We start from the raw sequence: 21,532 nt of genomic DNA, 5'->3' as shown, positions 1-21,532 counted from the left end.
TTGTGAGGCCTGCATGATAGGAGATGAGGAGTTTGGGGGGTACTTGTGCAATAATGTGGACTTTGTAGATTGGCAAGGCGTTTCGGTACCGGTCATTGTATGAGTATATTTATTCGATGAGGAACTCAGTCAACTACTTAGATTATTCAAGCGAACTTGTCGTCACATAAAACATCGCTCGTATATCGAGTAACTTACTCAAATTTGCAAACCAGCCTTCATAAAACACATAATGACTAATCATCACAACCCGCCGATGAAAACAGCACACCAGCTCCCTCCCGCCCACCCTAGTATTCTTGCCCGCAGTGCCAGCTTGAATGGGGATGCTCAATAACTTGTACGCACCGCAGACCGCCCAGCCGCTCCACCCAATCACAACCCCTCAATTGCATTTGCTCCATCCTCTTCTCAATTCCGTCCGAACTTCATGAACCTCCGTCCGAACACTCCGACCATCATCGCTCTCCCAATCCGCAATTGAACCCTCTCGACCACTAAGCACCACAAGCCTTTATCTCGGAGCGAACTCCCTTCCGCCAACGAATTCTCCTATCCGCAACAAAACCGAAAAAATCCAACCCGACCAAAATGCCCACCCCGGAATCCGCCGCCTTCCTGGCCAAGAAGCCCACCGTGGCCCCGACCTACGACGGCGTCGACTACGAGGACAACGTCGCGCTGCACAACGCCCGCGATGCCATCATTCGCGAGCAGTGGGTCCGCAGCATGATGTCGCGGCTGGTCGGCGAGGAGCTGGGCAAGTGCTATGCGCGCGAGGGCGTCAACCACCTCGAGAAGTGTGGGGTTTTGAGGGGTATGTGTTTTTTTTTCCGTCTGGTTGACTGCTCTTGTTGTGGTTTGCTCTGTTGTGGTTCTCTTTGGGCGTGTTTGGGGTTAGAATTGGACGGGGTTTGGGGTTTGGTTGCATGGGACGAGGATTTGGGAGTGGTTGAGTTCTGAGGACTGAGGACTGAGGTTGAGACTGAGGAGGATTGGGGATGGATGATTATCTCCCGGGAGATTTGCTGGGTTTTCTGGGATCATACACTCAGTTGTCTGCTGTTTTTTTTTTCAGTGAGGCTTGGGACATATGCTAATATCTTTCTGCTTGGTGTCTAGAAAAATACTTCGAACTCCTCGGGGAGCGCAAGATCAAGGGTTATCTCTTCCAGGAGAAGAACCACTTCTCGCAGGAGAAGTCTGCTTGAATTCTTTGAAGGAGTGAAAGGAGGGATAGAATTGAGTGAAGGAAATGGATGGGGAGGGGACTTTTCATGACCCTGGTGATGAGCATCGCAGGGGCCAGGGATGGTGTTTATACTATATCATCTTCTTTTTTTGTGTGTCATGGTTGTATTACATGTTTTTCTTTTCGAAACTTCTTTACGGTTTTCTGTTTCTTGTCTGCTTTAGCTATACTACCTACCTACCTACACACCTCCTCACCTATGCTATGCATGTCATTTGTTTGGGGTGGAAAATATCGACATTGGGATCATCTCTTGCTTTGTGTTTCTGGTTCAGGCTGCCGGGAATGGTCAGGTTGGTGTATGTAGAGCAGAGAATTAAGAGAGGGTTGGAGTAAAGGGATGGTAAGTTAATGTGATCAGGACTCGATTTTGTATGAGACGAATGTTGCTACCTGGAAACAACTACTCCGCTCACCAACGGGGTATCAATAATATGCACTATCCGTCCGCCCCGGCACGGTCCCAGGCGTCCACACCCTCGACACACCAGCAGGCTCCTCATCGCTCTCCTCGACATCGCTGCCCGGCCCAAACTCATCCTCCGCCGGCGGCGCACGCATGCGCACCAGCTGCTCCTCGTCCAGCGAGGGGATCCGGTACGCACCCGGCGGAGCATGAATATCACGACCCGAAGGTAAATTCGCCAACAGATCCGCCGACGGCGGTATCAACTGGGTGTTAATCTGTCGTCTCAAACGTCAGCATCATTTCCCACTACTCATACAAAAGCAGGAAGAAAAGAAAACCAACCGTATTGTTCATCCGCACCCACTTGGTCTCCAACATCTCAATCACCCGTCCCTCCTCGTCTCTCCCCGCATTGTCTCCCGGCCCGAGCTCCTTCTTATCAACACTACCACCCTGCGACCCAGCATCCTTCTCCATCTTCTTCTCCTCGAGTTTCTCCTTGAACCCCTGTTTGAACCTGGAGAACTTACTACCCCCCTTCGACCCAACCTCCTTCTCCGCCTCCGTCTTCGCGCCGCCGCCACCGCGGCTTCTCACCCCCAGCGCCCCCTTGGCCGCCTGCAACCACGCGATCGACTCCCCGATCTTCCCCGCCAACTCCGCATCAACCCCGAAGAACCGACACGCGCGGGCGCGCGCCACCCGTCCCAGCACCCGCGTGTACCCCAGCAGCTCCTCCTCAATGGCACCGGTCTTCCCGGTTTTCCCCACGACGGACCCCAGCCCCGCCGCCGCTTGCTCCGCGTACTCGGCCGCCCGGATACACAGGCGGGCAAACAGGTGCGCGCGCACCTTGGGGATCTCCGGCGCCCGCACCATCCAATCCTTGTCCCGGGGATTCCGGGCCTGAATGCAGGCGAAGACGTAGGAGTCATCCTTCAGGACGGCGAGAAGGGTGGCTTCTGCGAGGGCGAGGGCGGAGAGCGCGGTTTGGGTGCCTGGGTCGAGGTCAGGGAGGGAAGGGGTTGTTGCGGTAGAAGTGGTGGTGGTGGCTGCTTGCGGGGATGTCGATGTTGTCGACGTCGACGCGGCAATGGCGCGGGCGGCGGTCGCGAAGGCAGGGGATGAGGCGAGGAGATTGTGGATGGCGCTGGCTTGCAGGAGGTATCGGGTTGCCGTTTGGACGGCGGCGGTGCGTTGGTCCGGCGTCGGGGTCGTCGCGGCGTACAGCGTCCGCATCAGCCCCGTGTGCGCCAGCAGGCTGAGCACATAGCCCAGCGTCGTGAGCACGTAGGCAATCTCGAAGTCAATGCCCTCGCCGCGGATCCGGTGGCCGCTGCCGCCGAGAAATTTGCTGCCGCCTCCGCCTCCGCTGCTGGGTGAAAAGGCGGATGGGGAGGTAGGGAGGTGTTTGAGTGATAGGGTGGTGCTGGGTGCGGTGGTGAGAGTCGGGCGCCAGAAGGTGACGATTTCGCTGTGCAGGGTGATCTCGATCTCTTCGCTGGTCGCGTCGCTGGGCTTGCTGCTTAGACCGCTGGAGATGGCTTCGAGATAGGGGAGGTAGGTAGTGAGGGTGGTCAGGAGGGTGGATAGGTGCGCGTCTTGTTGCGGGCCGCGGGGTAGACGCTTGTGGGCTTTGAGTGCCTGACGCAGGGCATGCCGGGCGGTGGTGGCTGCTTGCGGGAGGGATGGATGTGTGCTGGATGAGAGGAAGTTCTGAAAGGAGAGATGAGAGGTGGTCGGAAGGGTGAAGGCGTAGACCATGGTGGGTGGGCGTGTTTGGTGCGGAGAGTTGTTGTCGAAAGGAGGAGGGAAAGTGAGGGGAGAAGCGGAGGTGGAACTACGGAGTTATCAGTTATCCGTTGGCGGTTGGATGAAACCACCCACCGCCGGCCAACCAAGCATTGCCTAGAAGTTCTCATATTGTAGGACAGAATCATAAGGATTCATCCTAGTGGTTGAGATGTTTCATACATCCAGCTCATCTCAAGTACGCGGGGCTCCTGAATTGCGCCCCTAGTAAGGTAGATACATAAAACCCTCCATGTTGTCCTGCCATCCCTCAGATGCATTTTCGCAATGACATCGTCCTCTTGTTTCTCAAGTTTGCGCTGGACTCGGCTACACCGCTTATGTTGCGATTCTGAATGGCGTAGCTCCTGTGCTTTGCGTCAACGATTTAGGTCGAAGGAGGTTGTGCCCCCAGCCAGATGGCGAATGGGATGGCTTTCTGCTACTGGCAATGCCGTTCAGCTGGACCAGCCAACTGGGGTCAAATGAGCGAATTGGGTCCCAAACGTGTAGAAGGGGATATTCTCATACGCGAAGATCCCTCGCTTGACTTGGGGTACTGGGTCTCATGGTCGAAAGTGACCAAGGAAACCAAAAGAGTCATCGTAGATAGAATGCGACACACTTCCATCTATCCCATCACACGTCCATTCCCTCTCCATCAGACAAATTGCTCGGTGCACTGCTCACCACTGAGGAGTCGCTGTCGGCCATATAGGGTGCACGGGATCGCATCTGGGACCCCCAATCCTGCAGGGTCGGCGCACCGCCCTCGATCACGATCGGGTGTTCCTCGCCGCTCTTCCCCAGCACGGTCCCCGCATATCGCGACTCTTCTCCCGTCTTGCTGTGTTTCTTCTTCAGGGCTGTCAGGAAGTCCTCCTTCTCCAGGGAGTCCGCGTCCACCATGTCCCCTTCACTGGGCACGAACCCAGCGATGCGCCGGATCTCGCGGTTGGCGGGGCCGGTGAACCACGACAGAAACCCTTCTAGTCCTCGCATGTCCTCTTCCCCTTGCCATTCCTCCTCCCACTCCCGCAGCTGCGGCCGCAACGCGCCTGCATCTTGTAAGGCCTGGTAAATATCTTCGAGCACGGGGATGGGGTCTTCGGGGTGGGCGTTAGCTGCATGAGCGCTTGTGGATGAGGCAAGGAGCATAATGTATCGGGCAGTGAGGTCGGCAAGAGTGTCTAGGACTGAGGGACGCGTCGAGTGGAAGCCTGCAGCGCGCAGGATTTGAATGATCGGAGGGCGGAGAAGAGCGTTATGTAGATTGGAGCCGGACATGGCTGGAGAATTCGATGGCAGTGAGGTGTGATAGAGGTCAGGTTAAAGTGAGGGAGCCTTCTCTATCGGGCGATTGATCAAATCAAGCTGAAGAACAAGGTAGTTGAGGCGTGCACATGAATTGGAGAAGATAAGGATGGAAAGTTGAGGAGGAACAAGCGGAATCCAACCAGGCCGTGTCGCTCTTCCGCCTTTCTTTCCTCCCTCCGCCTACCACCCTTCATCACCACCTCTTGCCATTACACCCTTCGCCTTCTTATTTCTCATTTTCTCTCTCAGAACCTCCGGAATCCGCCTTGTATTATTGAATCTAGACAGCTGATACTCGCCGCCAGTCTGGTGGAACAACTTTCGTCATGTCGGAGACCCCCCGGCCGTCTCTGAAGCTCACCTTCAATAAGAACAAGGCGAAAGCCTCAGCGCCCTCAACCCCATCCCAGCCTGCCCCTCCTACGCCCAAGCCGACCGAGACTCCTCAACGCAAGATCACGCTCAAGATCCCACGGAAACCATCCGTTGCCGAAGGAGCAGGAGAAGATGAAAAGCCGAAGAAGAAAAAGCCGTCCAAAAAGCGCCCAGCAGAGGGGCCCGCGGTACCAGAACCGTCCTCCGCCGCCGCCGCCGCCGTCGCGACCGCATCCGCTGCAGCAGGCCCCAAACGCCTCAAGCTGATTAACCCGGCCAAGAAACCCGGCGTGCAGTCTATCCGGATCAAGAACAAGGGGCTGGTCCCCAATCGCCCGACCGGTGTTGGCTACGATTCAGAAGCCTCCGACACGGAGATCGATCCCGCGATCGAAGAGCAGTTTATCCTACGCATGCTGCCCGGGGACGACTGTGAATATCTCCGCCGTGCCATCGCCGAGCGCCGCTTCGACCGATCGGAGTTCTCCTTCAAGCCGCTGACGCGCGAAGGCCGCCGTGCCATCTTCAAGGTCCGCGACCGCCAGTACGCCGCCGCGCTGGTGGACTTGCCGTGCATCATCGAGGGTATGAAGAGTTGGGATCGGCGCGGATGGTACAAGTCTGCGGATATCTGCCAGATGCTGCTGATCCTGGGACCTGTAGCCAATGAACAGGAGGCTCTGGATTATCCAATACCGGACGAGGTTTCCCTAACGGATGACAAGAACCTGCAGTATCCGCATGGCCTGGCGCCGCCTCTACGGTGGGTTAGAAGGCGTCGGTTCCGTGAGCGGGTCAGCACCCGGACGATCGAACAGGTCGAGAAAGCGGTGGAGGAGATGGTCGCGCAGGACGAAGCCTCGATAGCCCCGCCTCGCTACGAGTTGGTGGACGCTGCCTCGTTGAATCGGAACGAGGGTATAGTGCAAAGTGGGGAGTATGAAGACTACGGTGACGAGTACTACGACGAAGAGCAGGATGCAGAGGGCGAGATTGATGAAGGTATGGACGCTGGGGCTCTGTTTGAAGACGATTTCGAGGACGCTCTCGCAGCCGAAATGGAGGCTGCTTTGGCTGCCGGAGACGAGGGCGATGCTGCTGCTGCTGCTGCTGCTGCTTCCGCCGCTGCCGCCGGTGCTGCGAGCGGTCCGCACTCAGACGCTGGAGTTTACCAGGCCGGCACGCCTATGGCGACCAAACCCTCCACACCAGCAGCCGACACATCGGGCGACGAGAGTGACGGATCGGATGGTGAGGATAATGATGAGCCGGGCGACGAAATGGATGAAGAGCAGCTGGAGCAACAACGCCAGCTACAGCAGCAGCGCGAGGAAATTGACGAGCTGGAGGCTTTGATTCGTGCCGAGACAGTCAAGTGGGAGAATATGCCGAACGCCATTCTTAAGAACAAGCTGGCCAAGCGCATCAATGACCTGAAGCAGGATCTGGCATTGAAGAAGGTATCCATCGGAGAAGGAGACGATGCTGATGACTGAAATTGATATATACTGTGATACCCTCGCGGCATCGCCTGGTCAGACAGCCGCAGAAAAAACCATTATGTCCACATTAATCATTCAAAATATCTCAGATACGACAAACGAATCAGAAAATCGTTTTTTACCTCATTTCCCAAAAACGAGCTCTATCCACAAAAACCTCTCAGGTCATTAAGCGCGAGCATTCACCCAACAACAGGATCCCCCGTGCCTCTGGCGACCGCCGCCTTGACATCCAACTCACTATCTACTTCAACTTCCGCTCTCTGACGGCCTCCCTCTCCGCCAACACCCCATCATCGTCCGGCTCCGCCGGCGACTGTCCCACCCGCTCCCCCAGGACCCGCTCATGCTCCTCGGCCTTCCGGTCCATATCCGCCGCCAAACCCTTCTCATACCCTGGGCCCCCGGGCCCACTGGCGCTGCCCACCGCACCGGCATGGGCCCCGGCCTGCGCTCTCGCGCGCGCCCGGCCGGAGGTGCTCTCCACCGCGTGGGCGATCTCTCCCTCCGCCGGCTGCTGCTCAACCCCGTACTCCAGATCGACCCCCGACGCCGCCCGGTGCAGGGCCTCGCGCTCCTGCTCGCGGTCCGCGTTCAGCTGGCGCAGGCGCTCATCGTTGGCCGGGCGGGAGTCGGCGGTGCGCCGCGTGATGGAGGAGGTCGGGTCCCCGCGCTGTCGGGTTTCGGGGTGCTGGGGCGGTGCGCGCTGCTCGTAGGGCGTCTGTGTCACCGGGTTGGAGGTTTGGTTGTAGCCGGCCTCTTTTGGGGGGTGGGCGGGTTGGTCGGGTTGGTGGGTGGATTGCATTGTGTTTGTATGTAGTAATTCTTTCGACTAGGGTATCGAGATTGTATCGGATCATCTGCTCGTGTGGGTGTGGGCGTGTGTTTGCTTCGTGTAAAAGGTGTCTGGGATCGGAAACTGTGGTTTGAAAGTGGTTTGTAGTGGTCTGTAGTGCTGGGTGGTAGTGAGCGCTGGGTGGTAGGTTTATGAGTATTGGAATGGGATGACGTCAGTGATGATGTCGGTTTGCGGGTGGAGAGGGGGACGAGCTGAGAGATGAGACCTCATTGGTATCGGGCATTTGTGATTAGGTCCCCGGGGTGGATTGGTAACTGGAGATAATGCGCACTCGTTTCGAAATCTGCCATCATTAGTTGTTTCGTGTTTCGCTGAGATCTAACTTTGTTGCTTGAGTTGTGCGCGAGTTCAATATACTGTATTCTCGATGTAACGCCCAGATATCAGAACACCACCCACCTTTTCTGCCAATATCAAATGATTTGAGACAAGGTCGTCAAGTTGTCCTCTCGGATAGGTCCGAAGCAGAGCAAAGCCACTATCTTTTTTAAATGGAGTTCCGTAGAGTGAGACCACATATCCCCCTGCGAATCCGGAGTCTAAGTTATGTAGTATACCACGCTGTGCGAGAAGGATGTGTTATTGTGATCGCTTGATGGATACAACCCAACCGGACTTGGCTACTCTGGCTTTCTGCCTCTGTCTCCGTGTGCATTGAATGGCTTGAATTGTGTTGCTTGAGACTCTCGAAGGTCATTGGGTTGTTGATGCTGTCCTGTAGGCCGGTGGTTGATATTGCGGATAGGGGTGTATGCTAAGTGCTCTGTCGATTTATTCGTAAGTATGAGGTGTTTGAATGGTCTTCGGTGATTACTGGAGGCTCTTTTGGGATATGTGACTAGCAGGCATAAATAGGTTGGTGTGTTCTTAGGATGGGTTGTGGCCGGGGGTGGAGCGTGAGTATGTGGGTGGGATTCTTGGGATCTTCCATTGTCTCTTGTCTCTTGTTGAAATGATTACAGGTCTTCGGGTTTATATTGTGTGTAGTTAGTAGTGGGAAGATAATGCATAGAGGGGGACTTGTTTTGCGGAATCCGTCTAAGTGTAGATAGCCACTGAGAGATTGACTTGGATATACTGTACAGTACAGTGAGTGTGGAGTTTTATGCTGCTAATCAGCGTGCTGGTTATCTAAGTGAAGCATGATGGCCTGGCCAAGTTATAACATTCGCATTATGTCACAATCAGGGGTTAAAGTAGTTATGCAAGCGACCTAAGCTTCAGGCGGTATGGATGGCAGCCATAGTCCACTGCATGCTCATCAAGGTAATTGAGGGGCAGCACTTCGCACGGTTGTTGTCAATTCGTGCACTGCTGAATGGACTGCCGCTATACTACTATGTAATATGATAAGGAGAACAATCAGCTAATGGCTCTCATGCAATTGCCACTCACTGCGGTCAAGCAAGTGTGAGTCATGAATCACATACCGCGCTTGATATGCTTACCTTAGCCCACACCACACTCATAGTGCAGAGCACGCAATGGAGTGCGGAGATATGAGGGAAATAAGAAGCCATTGGCTACTGCAGTGAAAGTGGGAATTCTTGGTAGCCAGCCTTGCTTGCCGTTGACTCTTGTCAGAGCATATGTCTATCCTCTGCCGCGCATCTTCCTTCCCACATACTCTACATTCCTTTCGTCTATTTCTCCCATTGTCAGCAGCAAACCCCCATCCTCCATATCAACCATGTCCTCTGCCGCCGGTAAGAGAGCTCTTCTTCTCGGTGCTGGATTTGTCTGCGAGCCAGCCGTGCAAGCCCTCTCCGACGCCGGGGTCCATGTCACCGTGGCCTGCCGCACGCTCAGCGCCGCACAATCCCTCGCAGGCAACTACAGTAACACAACAGCCATCGCCCTCGACGTTGCCAACGAGCCGGCTAAGCTCGACGCCACCGTCTCCCAAGCCGACATAATCATCTCCCTCATCCCCTACATCTACCACGCCATCGTCGTGAAAGCCGCCATCGCCCACAGCAAACCCGTCGTGACGACCAGCTTCATCTCTCCGGCGCTGAGGGAACTCGACTCCCGCGCCCGATCCGCCGACGTGACCGTCCTCAACGAGATCGGCCTCGACCCCGGCATCGACCATCTCTACGCGGTGAAGACGATCGACGAAGTCCACCGGGCCGGGGGCAAGATCCACGCGTTCACCAGCTGGTGCGGCGCGCTGCCTGCCCCGGAAAACTCCGACAATCCCTTGGGGTATAAGTTCTCGTGGAGCCCGCGGGGTGGACTCCTGGCGCTGCTCAACTCGGCGCAGTGGTACCGCGACGGCCAGATCACCTCTGTGGAAGGGGAGGACCTGATGGCGGCCGCCACGGCGCAAGGCCTCTTCCCCGGATTTAATTTTGTTGGATATCCCAATCGGGACTCGGCTGGTCTCCGGGAGTCCTACGCCATCCCGGAGGCGCACACGGTCTTCCGGGGCACCCTGCGGTACGCGGGGTTCCCGGAGGTCATTCGGGCGCTGGTGGGCTTGGGGTACTTCTCCCAGGAGAAGATCCCGGCGCTTGCGTCGAACTTCAGTGAAAGACTGACGTGGGCGCAGTTGACGGCGCAGCTTCTGGGGCTTGCCGCGTCTGCTTCTGCTGAAGATGTGCAGGACGCTGTGGTGAGGAAGTGCTCGGTCATCCTCGCTGAGAAGGGCGAGAATAAGGAGGAGATCGATCGTGTGCTGTCAAGCCTTCGCTGGCTGGGACTCTTCGATGGGACCCGGCTGGTGGACGGACGTGACACGCCTCTGGATACGCTGTGTGCCGTGTTGGAGCGGCAGATGGCGTATCAGCCCGGCGAGCGGGATATGATCGTGCTGCAGCATCTCTTTGACATCGAGAACGCGGATGGATCGCGAGAGAGACGCACCAGCACGCTGGTGGAGTACGGTGAGCCGGTTGGGCCTGGGTCGCGCAGCGCCATGGCCAAATTGGTGGGGTTGCCCTGCGCAGTGGGCGTGTTGGCGGTGCTGGAGGGTCGGATTCAGGAGAAGGGCATGGTGGCGCCGTGGACGAATGCCCGAATTGCAGAGACGCTGCGTGGAGAGTTGAAGGCGCGCTTCCAGATTGAGTTGAAGGAGAACATAGCATAGTGGGTTGAGTGCATGTGTAGGAGGAAGGAAGTGGATGGATGAAGCTTAGCAGCATGTGATGCCGCGGACATGGGCATGATTACATTATCAGTGTCTCCCTCGGCTCCCCTCATCCGAAATAAACTACATACTTCTCCCCACATTTGACCTATCGTACAAGATCATAACAATCCACAAGTATAGCATAGACACATTCACCTAAACTCACGGCATCTTCTCATCTCACCAACATGTCTACTCCCGACCCAACACCGCCGCCCCTCTTCACCATCCCCATCACTTCCACCAACGGCACCTTCACCTGCACGAACCCGTCCGCGGCGGAACAGGACCGCAACATCTACATCCTCACCTTCACCTCCCCGAAAGACAACCGCCTCACACCCACCTTCATCGACGCCTTCCTGCTGGCCCTCGACATCATCGAATACCGCTACCCCAAGGGCGTCGTGATCACCACCAGCGGCATCCCCAAATTCTACAGCAATGGTCTCGACCTCGAACTCGCGCAGTCCACCGAGGGCTTCGTCGAGAAATGGTTATGGAAGTTATTTCGGCGGGTACTTACGTAGGTCTTCACCTTTCCTCCCCACCCCCCATTTTTACTCAAATATATAACTAACCAACCGCAAAAGCTACCCAATGCCAACCCTCGCCCTCCTGAACGGCCACGCCTTCGCCGGCGGCCTCATGCTGGCCATGTACCACGACTACCGGATCCAGAACCCCAGCAAGGGGTACCTCTGCATCAACGAGCTGGAGTTCGGGGTGCCGCTGCAGTCGCCCATGATGAGCGTCTTCCGGGAGAAGCTGTCGGCGACCGCGTTCCGCGACCTCGTGCTCGAGGCGCGGCGCTTCGGCGGGCCCGCCGCCTCCCGCGAGGCCGGCTTGGTCGACGCGTACGGCGGGCTGGCGGAGGCGGTGCAGTTCTTGCGCGACCGCCGGCTGCAGACGAAAGCTGCCACGGGCATCTATGGGATGATGAAGGAGGAGATGTGGCGGCAGTCGTTGGGGATTCTGGATGCGCATGCGGAGATGGTGGCGTGGCGGGATCGCGTGGAGGAGCGGAAGGCGGAGGAGGAGGGGGCCGCGAGGGGAAGGGTCGAGGCTTGGGAGAATGAGGTTAAAGCTAAGCTTTGATCTTTTGGGGGAGCGGTTGCTGGGGGATGAGGCCTGGGAACTGGGTGCTGGGAGCTGGGGTGGAGGGGTACTAAGAGGTATTGGGTGAGGGTGAGGATGAAGATCTGGTGGGTTATGGTGGATGTTGGTTGTGGTGTTTCTTGGACATATGCTAAACACTTGCTCTGTTTTAGTTGTTCTGCGCTAGATGCGTTGGATTATAGGTATCTATCACTTGGATCTGATGAATAAAACTATATACATGTACAGTATTCTTGGGCTTGATTGCTCATCCTTCCGAGTCCAAGTTTGGACGCTTTCATCGTGGCTATTTGCTGGCTCCTCGCTGCACTTTGACACTTCTCTCTGGGGCTGGGGCTTTATCTACATTTCCAGATGACATGATACTAAAAGTAAGGAGGTGCCGGAGACAGCTATCAGAAGAGAGCTACTTGTAAGTCTACTTAGAGAGGAAAATAATCTTACCTAATCTTTACAAGTCTTAAAAACTAGATACTGTTGAGATTAGATCTAATAGAACTAGTATACTTTTAACAGATCTTATCCAATCTTATAAGTTTAGATATATAATCACATACAAGAGTATCTCCTATTTAGAGGTATAGATTTCCTAAATCTTAAGATCTTTTGAAAGATTACCTAAGAAACTGTGTTAGGACTATTTAATCAAAATTGTCTATATTCTTAGAATAACTTTTAGTAATGTATAGCAGCTTTGTTCCTACTAGCACGCAGTATACCTGCATGCTCCCTCAGCATGTATCCAGCGCCCCCGGATTTACAATGACCATCATGACCCAGCACGGACTTTTACATCAATGCTCCAGTACCTCAGGAGTTACAGAACCCGTCAAGAGAGTGAGAGAGAAAGTGGGAGAAGGTGTAATCAGCATGATCCACTTTGAACCTCATCCTCCCTCTCATTTCACCTACACTTCATCTCATCTCATCTCTACTCCAGCTCATCTTGTCATCTCATCCGTTCATTCTCAGGAAACGATCTACTCCTCCCTTCAGACGGATCAAGAATTCAAGCAGACTAAGCTCGTTGACCCCGTATCCTAAATTCCAAGATGGGAAGAAAGAAACGCAAGGCCACCCAATTGCCACCCTCCAGTCCGGTACCTCCACCTCACCCTCGACCTCATCCTAGCGCGAGAGAACCTGACGCCCCCACCTCCACCACTGCCCACGACCGATCCAAGCGCTGTGAGCACGACAGCTTCTACACCTTCCAAAAGTCCCAGCTGGCGTGGGCCAGGTTCTGGGCGGAGAAAGCCGCGAAGCTCGCGTCCCCGTTCGCGACACTGGACGACGAGGATGAAGCAGTACATGTGAAGGTTGATCAGGCGGGGTTGAAGATACATATTGGGGTACGGAATGAAAGAAGACAACATGACGAATTTCCTGAAATTGCACAACTTGCTGACATTGAACCTCCCCCCCCACAAAATAGAGCAAGAAGGTATCTGGACAGATGGTCTCGCGGTACGATGGTAGCGACTCGAACCCGCCTCTGTCGCGTGAGGCCGTCGCTGATATCGTCATGCAGACGCGGGCCGATTGTCCCAAAGCGCAGGCCTGGCTGAGCGCACATGCATGCGGGTGTGAGCAGGTTGGTCCGGAAAAACGAATGCTTGGGATCATTGAACAGGAGCACAGGAGGAAGGCGACTGTGGAGAGTCTGCGGTATCGGACGATGATTGCATTGAAAGCATCGGAGGCGTCCAAGGACGAGGTGCGCGAAGTGATGGCCATACTACCCCCGGTGCAGCTCAAGGCGACTTCGGCGATCACCACTGAGGCTGAGATGGAGGCACAAATTGAACGGGTTGAGAAGGCCCATGAGAGGCTGCAGAAGACACTTGCGGAGTTGAAGGATTTCAACTGTGCTTGATTGATTGTGTCGTCGCCGGGAAACTTCCACATTGTCATATACTGTACACGCGGACGTCTCCTACAGCTGTGGTGGTATCCTCTTTTTGTGGTTGTTGCACGCTTTCTGTGATCTTAGCCCTTGATATGAATGCTAATGTTGTCACTGTCTAGTCGATTTACCAAACAGATTTTGATTTTTAGAGAAGGAGGCCTGATCAGGACTTCTTGCTCTTGGCTCCAGTCCCCTTGGCCTTGCTCGAGCTGTCTAGCTTGTCCGTCAGCGGTCGGTACGGTGAAGCCAGGAGATACTCTGGGGCCCGCTGGGCGCTTTCATCCCTTCGCGGCTCCCCCGCGGATGGCCGGCGCCGCTGTTCCTCGTGCATCTTATCTAACGATTCGCCCACGATATGATACTTGGCCCAGTTGATCGGGGGCATCCGAACCACGTTTTGGGGAGGGGGAATCGTTCCAAACCCAGATGCCTTCCCTTCCTTCGAATCATCCCCCATCCCATCATCCTCATCTTCATCCTCGTCATCATGCGTAGTGTCATGGCGGAAGTTGATAAATCCGCCCTTATCCTTCGCCGTAAGGTTCCCCGCAGCCAGTTCGCGCGCAAAGCCTTCCGGGTCCGCCGCCGCCGCTCGTTTCATTTCATCCAATGTCCGGATATCTCGCAGGCTCTGCTGCTTCTGGAGCTGCAAGATCGAGATAGCAGACCGTAGTGCGATCGCATCGGGGTTCTCGCTTTCGGAAATGGGCACTGGAGCGGGTTCCGCAGCGAAGAAGGGTGCTGCACGCGGGGCCTGCGGGGGAGGAGCAAAGTCCGGCGTCAAGCCGTTGTAGGGCGGCGCTGCCGTTGTGGGAGAGGGCGATGCGGCGGGAGGGACGATGGGGTGCGATACCCCGTTTGCCACGGAGGGAGAGATGACAGGTGCGAGATGCGCAAAGGTCGGTGTCACAGGAGAATACGGTGGGCGTGGCGGAGTCCCTGGCCGATCGGGCGAACTTTCTTGGGATTCTTGTACAGGCTGCATATTGTGTGTTGCTCCCCGTGCGGTGTTTCTTTGACTATTTTTGAGAGGGGCGAAATTGAAGGACGGGATCGATCCCTCTATCAAGCGGATTGCTGGATCGAAGGACTGCTGGCCGCGATCGGCGCTCAATGACGTCTGCGCTGTACTCAGTGAGGGGTCGGTGTTGGGGGTGAAAGAGCGAGGCGAGCCGTTTGTCTGCCAGCAGAGGATAGCTAATGGTTATCAGGATAATATCTGTTTGGGTGAATGTGGCACTGTAACAGAGGTGGAAAGTGGTAGGCAGAAGGCAGAAGATGGAGGGAGGTGATGGAAGTGATAGGCAGTGATGATGGGGCAGATGGGTTGAATGGAGATGATAGGCGGCTTATCGCCAGGGGGGGATTCATTATCGGCCAGTGCGGAGCAATCGAAGCTTCCAGCCGCCAACTCAGGAACCGAGAGCCACCATCTACTAAGTCCTTCATTTGTCGAAGAACAGGACGTAGTCCATAGACAATGTAACAATTGAATTGCTAAGGTTATTAGAATTTACAAGTTTATACCATATTGGCTATCTCCAACACCGTGCCCAAGAAAAGAGAGACCGCACCGTACCGTAGATGGTTGCATGGCCTGATTGATGGATGGGCTGACTTGAAATCGAAGGCTGCAAAATCCTCACCGCCAAACTAAAATTTAGCAAAAAAGATCCCCAGCCCTCCGTTGTCGCACCTCGATTTTCCCTCCCAAGGCTTCCCCTCCTTTCAGATCATCTCAATCGAAATCACCGAAAATGAAGCGCAAGACAGACAGTAGCTCGAGCAAGGGTCAGCCGGAGACGAAAAAGCGTGCTTTGTCCAGTGAGGAAGCCGCTGCGCGTTTCCGCGACGGTCTGTTCGACCCTTCGGAGCAACAGAAGTATACCGAGCAGTATGCTCAATCTGCTCCGTATGTCCACCCCACCCGATCACCAATTCGTCTATCATTCAGATGCTATACTCAAAACAAAAGGCTAACTAGTGCTCAAGTTACAAGCATGGAGTCATTTCCCCTTTGATCGAGCCCTCCCTCTTACGGGCTGTCCGCGACGAAATCCAGGCCCAAGTCGACTTCACTGAGAAGGAGACCGATATCTACAAGATCTTCCAGTCGGGCGATCTGGCCAACTTGGACGGGCTTGATGATGAGTCCCTGTCGAAGCTCCCTTCGATCCTGAAGTTGCGCGATGCTATGTACTCTGCTCGGTTCCGCGAATACCTCTCCGCCGTGACCGGATCCGGAAAGCTCAGCGGTCGCAAGACCGACATGGCCATCAACGTCTACAACGAAGGCTGCCACTTGTTGTGCCATGACGACGTCATTGGCAGCAGACGAGTATCCTATATCCTCTACCTGACCGACCCGGACACCCCATGGCAAGAGGAATGGGGTGGTGCATTGCGCCTGTACCCCACCACCACGAAAAAGGATGTCAACGGCGACGATGTCAAGATCCCTAGTCCTGACTTCAGCCTGAGCATTCCCCCTGCCTTCAACCAGCTGAGCTTCTTCACCGTCCAGCCCGGCGAGAGTTTCCACGACGTTGAGGAAGTCTACCACCCCAAGGAGAACGAAGACAAGTCCAAGAAGCGGGTGCGCATGGCGATCAGCGGATGGTTCCACATCCCGCAGGAGGGCGAAGACGGATACGAGGCCGGCTTGGAGGAGAAGCTCGCCGAGCGCAGCAGTCTGGCCCAGCTTCAGGGACGAGGCGACATCTACGATCTCCCTCAGCCCAAGCCGGTCGTCTGCGAGGAAGCGGACGGACAGACTGATCAGGGCAAGGGGAAGGGCAAGGCGAAGGTGGAGGAGGAACCCAGCGCCGAGTTCACGGAGTCAGACTTGAACTTCCTGATTCAATACATCCGCCCCTCCTACCTGACTCCGGACATCGCCGAGGAGATGTCCGAGACGTTCGGCAATGAATCCTCCCTCAACCTCGACCAGTTTTTGTCCGACAAATTCTCCGCTCGGGTGCGCACGTATATTGAGGAGCAGGAGAAGCAATCTCTGCCCAGCTCTTCGGACGAGATCCTCGCCCAGACCGGGTGGACTGTTGCCCGGCCCCCCCACAAGCAACGCTACATGTTTCAGCAGCACGGAACCGCCACGGAGGATCAGAAGACCCCGCTCCAGGAGCTCCTCAACGACCTCTTTCCGTCCCGGGCGTTCCGCAAGTGGCTGGCCCTGATCACCGGCGCGGCTCGCGTCTCCAGCTACGACTACATGGCGCGCCGCTTCCGCCGGGGCCAGGATTACACCCTTGCCAGCGGCTATACCGGGGAGGAGCCCCGCCTGGAATTCACTCTGTGCCTGACGCCCACGCCCGGCTGGGAGCCCGTGGGCGCCGACGAGGAGGATGAAGAGGAGGAGGCTACCGGCGAGTCCGAGGAGAAGTCCAAGCCCCAGCCCAAGCCCGAGTCCACGGACGATGTCAAGTCTGCCGACGAGCCCGCAGTGGGTGGATACGAGATTTACATGGCCGTCGATGATGAGGACGAGGGCGATGCGGCGATCTATCGGTCCGCCGCCGGCGACGAAGACGACAGCATTCTCTTCAGCACAGCGGCCAACTGGAACCGCCTCAGCATTGTCCTGCGCGACAGCGGCACGCTCAAGTTTGTTAAGTACGTTAGTGCCGCTGCTAAGGGTGACCGCTGGGATATCACCGGTGACCTGGGGGTAGAGTTTGATGATAATGACGAGGATGACGAGGACGAGGATGAGGATGATGATGAAGTTGATCCTGATGAGATGGAGGAAGATGAGGACGAGGACGAAGGAGAGGATGAGGAGTAAACACTTCTTTATCCTCCGCACAAAAGATCCACCTGTACATACACAACGCTTGGGAGCCATATTCAGACCAGGATATAAAACATAGATCGGGTCAACTACTACTTACATGAATAGCCACGATGCAACTGCATATGCCATATGACTACCGCGCATATCGAGGATATCCATGCAGCAGCAGCAACCAAGTCACTGAACGAATAATTGCATGACAAACAAAGTCTTTTGTCCTTTTCCAAACACAAGTCACGCAGACGGTTGGCCGTCCGGTGAAATTATCTGGAGGCCTTTCCCTACCACACGACAACACCCAAGCAAGAGCCCCATCTTCCGATCGAAGGATCAGCCGAACCCAGGTTCCAGTTGGTTTAGCTTAGCTCCAGCCTCCAGGGCAATACAACTCGGACTCCACCCCCCACACCTCCAATTTCAACCAGGCGTCTCCGGAAGCCAGCCTTATACGGTTATACCGAAGAGCGAAATAGGTAACAGCCTCGTCTCATAGATAGATGGATACCAACTCTGCCACATCTTCCTTGGACCGGGGGTGGGTTCACCCCGCCGCCGTCGCCGTCCCCGAACACAGCCTCCACCTCCACTTCTACTAGTATTCCAGCCAGGGAAGTCCGAAAGGCAAGGCAGGATAAGTCAGGGCAGGGCAGGGCACAGGGCGAGTAAGGCTGATTTTGTCTGGTTCATTTTCTCGACTCTTACTCAAAGTAGTAGCTCAGCGGGGCTTGTCCTTCTTAGGTGAATGGATTCATTAGCAGCAATAGCGATCTAGAGGCTATGCGAAGAGGCTGAAGGACGGCGGCTTAGTCCTTCTGGATGCAGGTGTTCGCGTGAGGCTGATAGCTTTGCCACTCTATATACTCGGCATGCAGGGGGTTTGTTCGCATTGATAACGGCGTTTGCGAGACCAGACCTCTCTTTCTGGACAATCTCCTTTCATCGTAAATATCGAGTGGTGGATAGCTAGTTTATGGTCTATGGGGATGTCGTAGTTCCTGGATTGGACCTTTAGACAACTAATCAGCAAAAGAAAGGGCACGTTGGAAAAGCTTGTGGCTATACATCCGTTATGGCTTGGCCCCCTTCTTATCTGCCAGGCACAGACAGTAAAGTAGCTTGCCTACTAGCTTCTAGACTACCCATCCAAAGCCTGCACTTCTAGACCTCACACCCAGCTCCAAGCATGCAGAAAAGCCCTCGCCCTTAATTCTCAACAAACTGCAGCACAAAAAAAACCAAGCTCTCGCAGTTTCAAGTCCAAAAATCCCAAACACCATCCCCCCCTTCCAATTTGCCCACTTGAACCCTTAGCACCACCCACCTACAGCTGACCAACAACATCAATCAACCTTGACCCAAACCCCCTTGCGACTACTCTAACAACCAATAACCCACACTGTTCCAAGAGAAAGAACGTAGTGCGTGCGGAAGGTAGCCTTAACCACGTGGCAACCCAACCCAACCCAACCCAACCCAACTCTTTTTGCTTCTATCAGCCACACTCGGACTTTCGGAGCTCATGGCTTCTTCCGTCCGTTCTTCCGACGGAGAAAAGGTCCGATAGGTTTAGGTCTAACTTCCTATAGGCATGGGTGTTGGTCTGGGCTTTTTTTTTTCCCGGTTTTACTAAAGTAACTTTCTGCCAATGTAGCATCGGAGTCGGAGTGAGGGCAGGGAGGGAAGATGGGGGTGGGATGGGAAGGAAGGATGGAATGAAAGAGGGGGGGGGAATCGCCCTTCCTCTCCTTCGTGTAAGTCAATGCTAATTACCGCGGGCATTTTGAGGACTTTTTCATCTGGTCTATACCTAGTATATGAGCATTGGACGAGATTACGGAGTACTACAGTATGAGAAGCGGGGGAAGGTCATTGACTGCTAGTACTAAGGCGTTACTACACTGTGAGTGCTGAATGTCTCCGTGCAGGAGATAGGTATCCATCCGTCAGGTTCGGACAATTATGTGTCAGCCGCCTTCTTCTTTTTTTGTTTTTTTTTTTTTGGCTTTTTTTTGGCTTTTTTGTTGCAATGGCGCGCATGGGGAGGATTATCCGCCATGGGGGCTTTGGGTTTTGAACCGGGATTTGCTTGCTTCGTTTTCGCTTGGCTTGCTTACATCTTGCGGGGGTCTTTTAATTGTATACTGATTCATCGGGAGTTGTCCGAGAGTGAGGCACTGGTGTCGTTCTCGTGGTTGTTTTTGATAGAGCTTAAAATCATCTCTATGGGTCGGCCCATGGACGACCGCTGACCGGACTACCGGACTAAGGTTGCAGCTGCACGAACGAAAAAGTGGTCCCTGAAAGATAGTGATGGCGGCGGATTCTTCACCTCGCGTGCGCCGTGAAGAGATGGGCTCCACCGATTTTCCGCGTTGTCTACTCCGTAGGGACAGCAACCGAGGTCCATCTCCATCCAGGAGCAGAAGGAATCCTTCTGAAGGATTCGCGGTGGAGTCTCTGGCTAGTGGCTTCGTGAGTAAGCGCTAGTCAGGGCCGACGGGATGGTAGTGTAGACTTAAGTCCAGAGGGGCCAAATGGGAGGGGAAGACTAAGCTTTACTTGTAAGTGCTTGGGGTGAGAGAGAAGGAGATCAATCTGACCTGCTTTGGGTCATCGCGCGGGTGATCCATGATTGACTTGCCGATGTCTAGTCTCGTTGTTCGAGGATGCTGATTCGAGCGAGAGGTGGTCCTCACTCGGGCTAAGTTAGTGAGGTAGCATCGCATGGAGTTCGGAGCAGATACTGGTCTGTCCAACGTGCAGGCTCGCTTGTTTTTGTTCGCCTATCTTTCTTCTCTTAGTCAAGTAACAATGTCTTTAATTTAACCTGGGCGCTTCTCTTCGGTAGATGATGGAGTATTGGTCGGAGAAGCAACCCCCGCTCTCCCCGGCGGACGAATTCCGAACCTGTGCAAGCAGGTTGAATATAGTCTGCTTGGTGGCTTCGTTGGCTCGGGGGGCAGGCACCATGATGAGTTGCAGTTGGCATGGATCAGTTCGACCGCTGCATCTGACCCTGCTCTGGCATATTTACGCCATGGCCATGCGCAAGGGTAGGAGGTGAGGTCAGCATGCACACTTTAATTAAAGCGTGGGGTCCAGATGGTTAGCTCTCCGACAGGTGGGAGTCCGAGCTTCGATACTATGCGCAGGGCAGCTGCCGGACGACAACATGGTGAACAGTGACCCCGGTTGACCTGTTTCGATCAACCTCGATTTCAAGACCACGACAGCCCAGCAGGACTAAGGTTGAACCAGGCCTTGGAGCTGGAAAACTAGACTCTACAGATGCTGTAGCCAGCCGGCTGAACAGCAGTCGTGCTCCGCTCGAGGCCCTGCATGCATAAATTAGATACTGAGTGCTGACGCGGTCACTGACAGAGTCAATGTAACCATCCTGGCCCGTTCGGCCCAGACACATCTGGAGATTCAATCTAATCAAGCGAGCAGGGTGCAAGGCCCGGAAGCTGGCCTTCCCGCGCGGCGAAGGAGCATTTGTCGATAGCTAAAGAACGACCTGAATCAAGCCTCAAGCAGGGAATACTTATCATGAGAATCCTTCCGAAGCTGCATGGCCGCTCTGTTGAATCCTTCAAGATGAGCTTTGCATTGGTGCCTGAGAGGTTTCCTGCTGCGTCGCCACTGGGGTCTCCTACCTGGATAATCGACTGGGAGAATATTAATGCGGAAGTGGAGGGGATGGGCCAAAATGCAGTCTCCCGTTCAGCAGGTCAAATCGGGCAAATTTCAGACTGTGCCCACTCGGGCAGGTCCTTAACGGGGCCGGATGGTGTCACATAGATTGAAGGCACATGGCCCAATAATGCACGAGGAACCCTGGCGCGCTAAGACCCGTAGTCCGACCCCGGCTCTGTCGCCTAGTCTAGCGCAGGGCAATAATAATAGCTGACGGGCCATATTACTCGTAGTCTTGCGCGTGGCCAGCGATGATGGACGATGGAATTCTGTCCGATCGTTGGCCCAGTTGGAGTGTTGGGCTTGGGACTGAGCCTTGGAGGTGGGTTTCCGTGGTCCACACCACCCCTGCCCTATAG

General features: G+C 55.0%; 10 protein-coding genes across 10 annotated transcripts; 6 read left to right on the top strand and 4 right to left on the bottom strand.

The window, feature by feature from the left end:
* The first annotated feature begins 491 nt into the window (after positions 1-491).
* Positions 492-1,611, top strand: ASPACDRAFT_80488 (putative NADH-ubiquinone oxidoreductase 12 kda subunit). The gene is made up of 2 exons (XM_020205664.1): positions 492-817; positions 1,123-1,611. Exons 1-2 carry the CDS (start codon positions 592-594, stop codon positions 1,209-1,211), a joined length of 315 nt encoding a protein of 104 aa, XP_020054075.1. The 5' UTR covers positions 492-591; the 3' UTR covers positions 1,212-1,611.
* Positions 1,612-1,678: 67 nt separating this feature from the next.
* ASPACDRAFT_45832 (pH-signaling protein PalC) lies at positions 1,679-3,425 on the bottom strand (the record flags this gene model as incomplete). Its single annotated transcript, XM_020201688.1, has 2 exons — positions 1,679-1,936; positions 2,004-3,425. 2 exons carry the CDS (start codon positions 3,423-3,425, stop codon positions 1,679-1,681), a joined length of 1,680 nt encoding a protein of 559 aa, XP_020054074.1.
* Positions 3,426-3,609: 184 nt separating this feature from the next.
* Positions 3,610-4,884, bottom strand: ASPACDRAFT_123636 (Bromodomain associated domain protein). The gene is made up of 2 exons (XM_020196664.1): positions 3,984-4,884; positions 3,610-3,927 (listed from the first exon to the last, which is right to left on the bottom strand). Exon 1 carries the CDS (start codon positions 4,737-4,739, stop codon positions 4,092-4,094), a length of 648 nt encoding a protein of 215 aa, XP_020054073.1. The 5' UTR covers positions 4,740-4,884; the 3' UTR covers positions 3,610-3,927; positions 3,984-4,091.
* Positions 4,885-5,095: 211 nt separating this feature from the next.
* On the top strand, positions 5,096-6,640 carry ASPACDRAFT_45830 (transcription initiation factor TFIID subunit 7 family protein; the record flags this gene model as incomplete). The annotated part of the gene is made up of 1 exon (XM_020201687.1): positions 5,096-6,640. The coding sequence occupies one exon, from the start codon at positions 5,096-5,098 to the stop codon at positions 6,638-6,640; it is 1,545 nt and encodes a 514-aa protein (XP_020054072.1).
* Positions 6,641-6,890: 250 nt separating this feature from the next.
* Positions 6,891-7,451, bottom strand: ASPACDRAFT_62700 (uncharacterized protein; the record flags this gene model as incomplete). The annotated part of the gene is made up of 1 exon (XM_020203817.1): positions 6,891-7,451. The coding sequence occupies one exon, from the start codon at positions 7,449-7,451 to the stop codon at positions 6,891-6,893; it is 561 nt and encodes a 186-aa protein (XP_020054071.1).
* Positions 7,452-9,195: 1,744 nt separating this feature from the next.
* Positions 9,196-10,596, top strand: ASPACDRAFT_53823 (uncharacterized protein; the record flags this gene model as incomplete). The annotated part of the gene is made up of 1 exon (XM_020202802.1): positions 9,196-10,596. One exon carries the CDS (start codon positions 9,196-9,198, stop codon positions 10,594-10,596), a length of 1,401 nt encoding a protein of 466 aa, XP_020054070.1.
* A 132-nt stretch (positions 10,597-10,728) lies between these two features.
* On the top strand, positions 10,729-11,993 carry ASPACDRAFT_1858454 (enoyl-CoA hydratase/isomerase family protein). Its single transcript, XM_020197612.1, has 2 exons — positions 10,729-11,164; positions 11,232-11,993. The coding sequence occupies exons 1-2, from the start codon at positions 10,827-10,829 to the stop codon at positions 11,734-11,736; spliced, it is 843 nt and encodes a 280-aa protein (XP_020054069.1). The 5' UTR covers positions 10,729-10,826; the 3' UTR covers positions 11,737-11,993.
* An 816-nt stretch (positions 11,994-12,809) lies between these two features.
* ASPACDRAFT_45826 (uncharacterized protein) lies at positions 12,810-13,633 on the top strand (the record flags this gene model as incomplete). Its single annotated transcript, XM_020201686.1, has 2 exons — positions 12,810-13,109; positions 13,193-13,633. 2 exons carry the CDS (start codon positions 12,810-12,812, stop codon positions 13,631-13,633), a joined length of 741 nt encoding a protein of 246 aa, XP_020054068.1.
* Positions 13,634-13,829: 196 nt separating this feature from the next.
* Positions 13,830-14,651, bottom strand: ASPACDRAFT_62697 (uncharacterized protein; the record flags this gene model as incomplete). Its single annotated transcript, XM_020203816.1, has 1 exon — positions 13,830-14,651. The coding sequence occupies one exon, from the start codon at positions 14,649-14,651 to the stop codon at positions 13,830-13,832; it is 822 nt and encodes a 273-aa protein (XP_020054067.1).
* A 772-nt stretch (positions 14,652-15,423) lies between these two features.
* On the top strand, positions 15,424-17,468 carry ASPACDRAFT_53822 (oxidative DNA demethylase; the record flags this gene model as incomplete). Its single annotated transcript, XM_020202801.1, has 2 exons — positions 15,424-15,578; positions 15,659-17,468. 2 exons carry the CDS (start codon positions 15,424-15,426, stop codon positions 17,466-17,468), a joined length of 1,965 nt encoding a protein of 654 aa, XP_020054066.1.
* Between the last annotated feature and the right edge of the window lie 4,064 nt (positions 17,469-21,532).

The sequence above is a fragment of the Aspergillus aculeatus genome (genome assembly GCF_001890905.1).
Source record: "Aspergillus aculeatus ATCC 16872 unplaced genomic scaffold ASPACscaffold_13, whole genome shotgun sequence".
NCBI lineage: Eukaryota > Fungi > Ascomycota > Eurotiomycetes > Eurotiales > Aspergillaceae > Aspergillus > Aspergillus aculeatus.
Note: the sequence above shows the minus strand (reverse complement) of the source record. Positions and strands in the feature narration are given on the sequence as shown.

Bases quoted from the DNA above. Each gene is read 5' to 3' on its own strand.
- ASPACDRAFT_80488 (XM_020205664.1), top strand. From the start codon at position 592: ATGCCCACCCCGGAATCCGCCGCCTTCCTGGCCAAGAAGCCCACCGTG. The intron at 818-1,122 runs GTATGTGTTTTT...CTTGGTGTCTAG, and splicing joins GAAGTGTGGGGTTTTGAGGG to AAAAATACTTCGAACTCCTC.
- ASPACDRAFT_123636 (XM_020196664.1), bottom strand. From the start codon at position 4,739: ATGTCCGGCTCCAATCTACATAACGCTCTTCTCCGCCCTCCGATCATT.
- ASPACDRAFT_1858454 (XM_020197612.1), top strand. From the start codon at position 10,827: ATGTCTACTCCCGACCCAACACCGCCGCCCCTCTTCACCATCCCCATC. The intron at 11,165-11,231 runs GTAGGTCTTCAC...CAACCGCAAAAG, and splicing joins TTATTTCGGCGGGTACTTAC to CTACCCAATGCCAACCCTCG.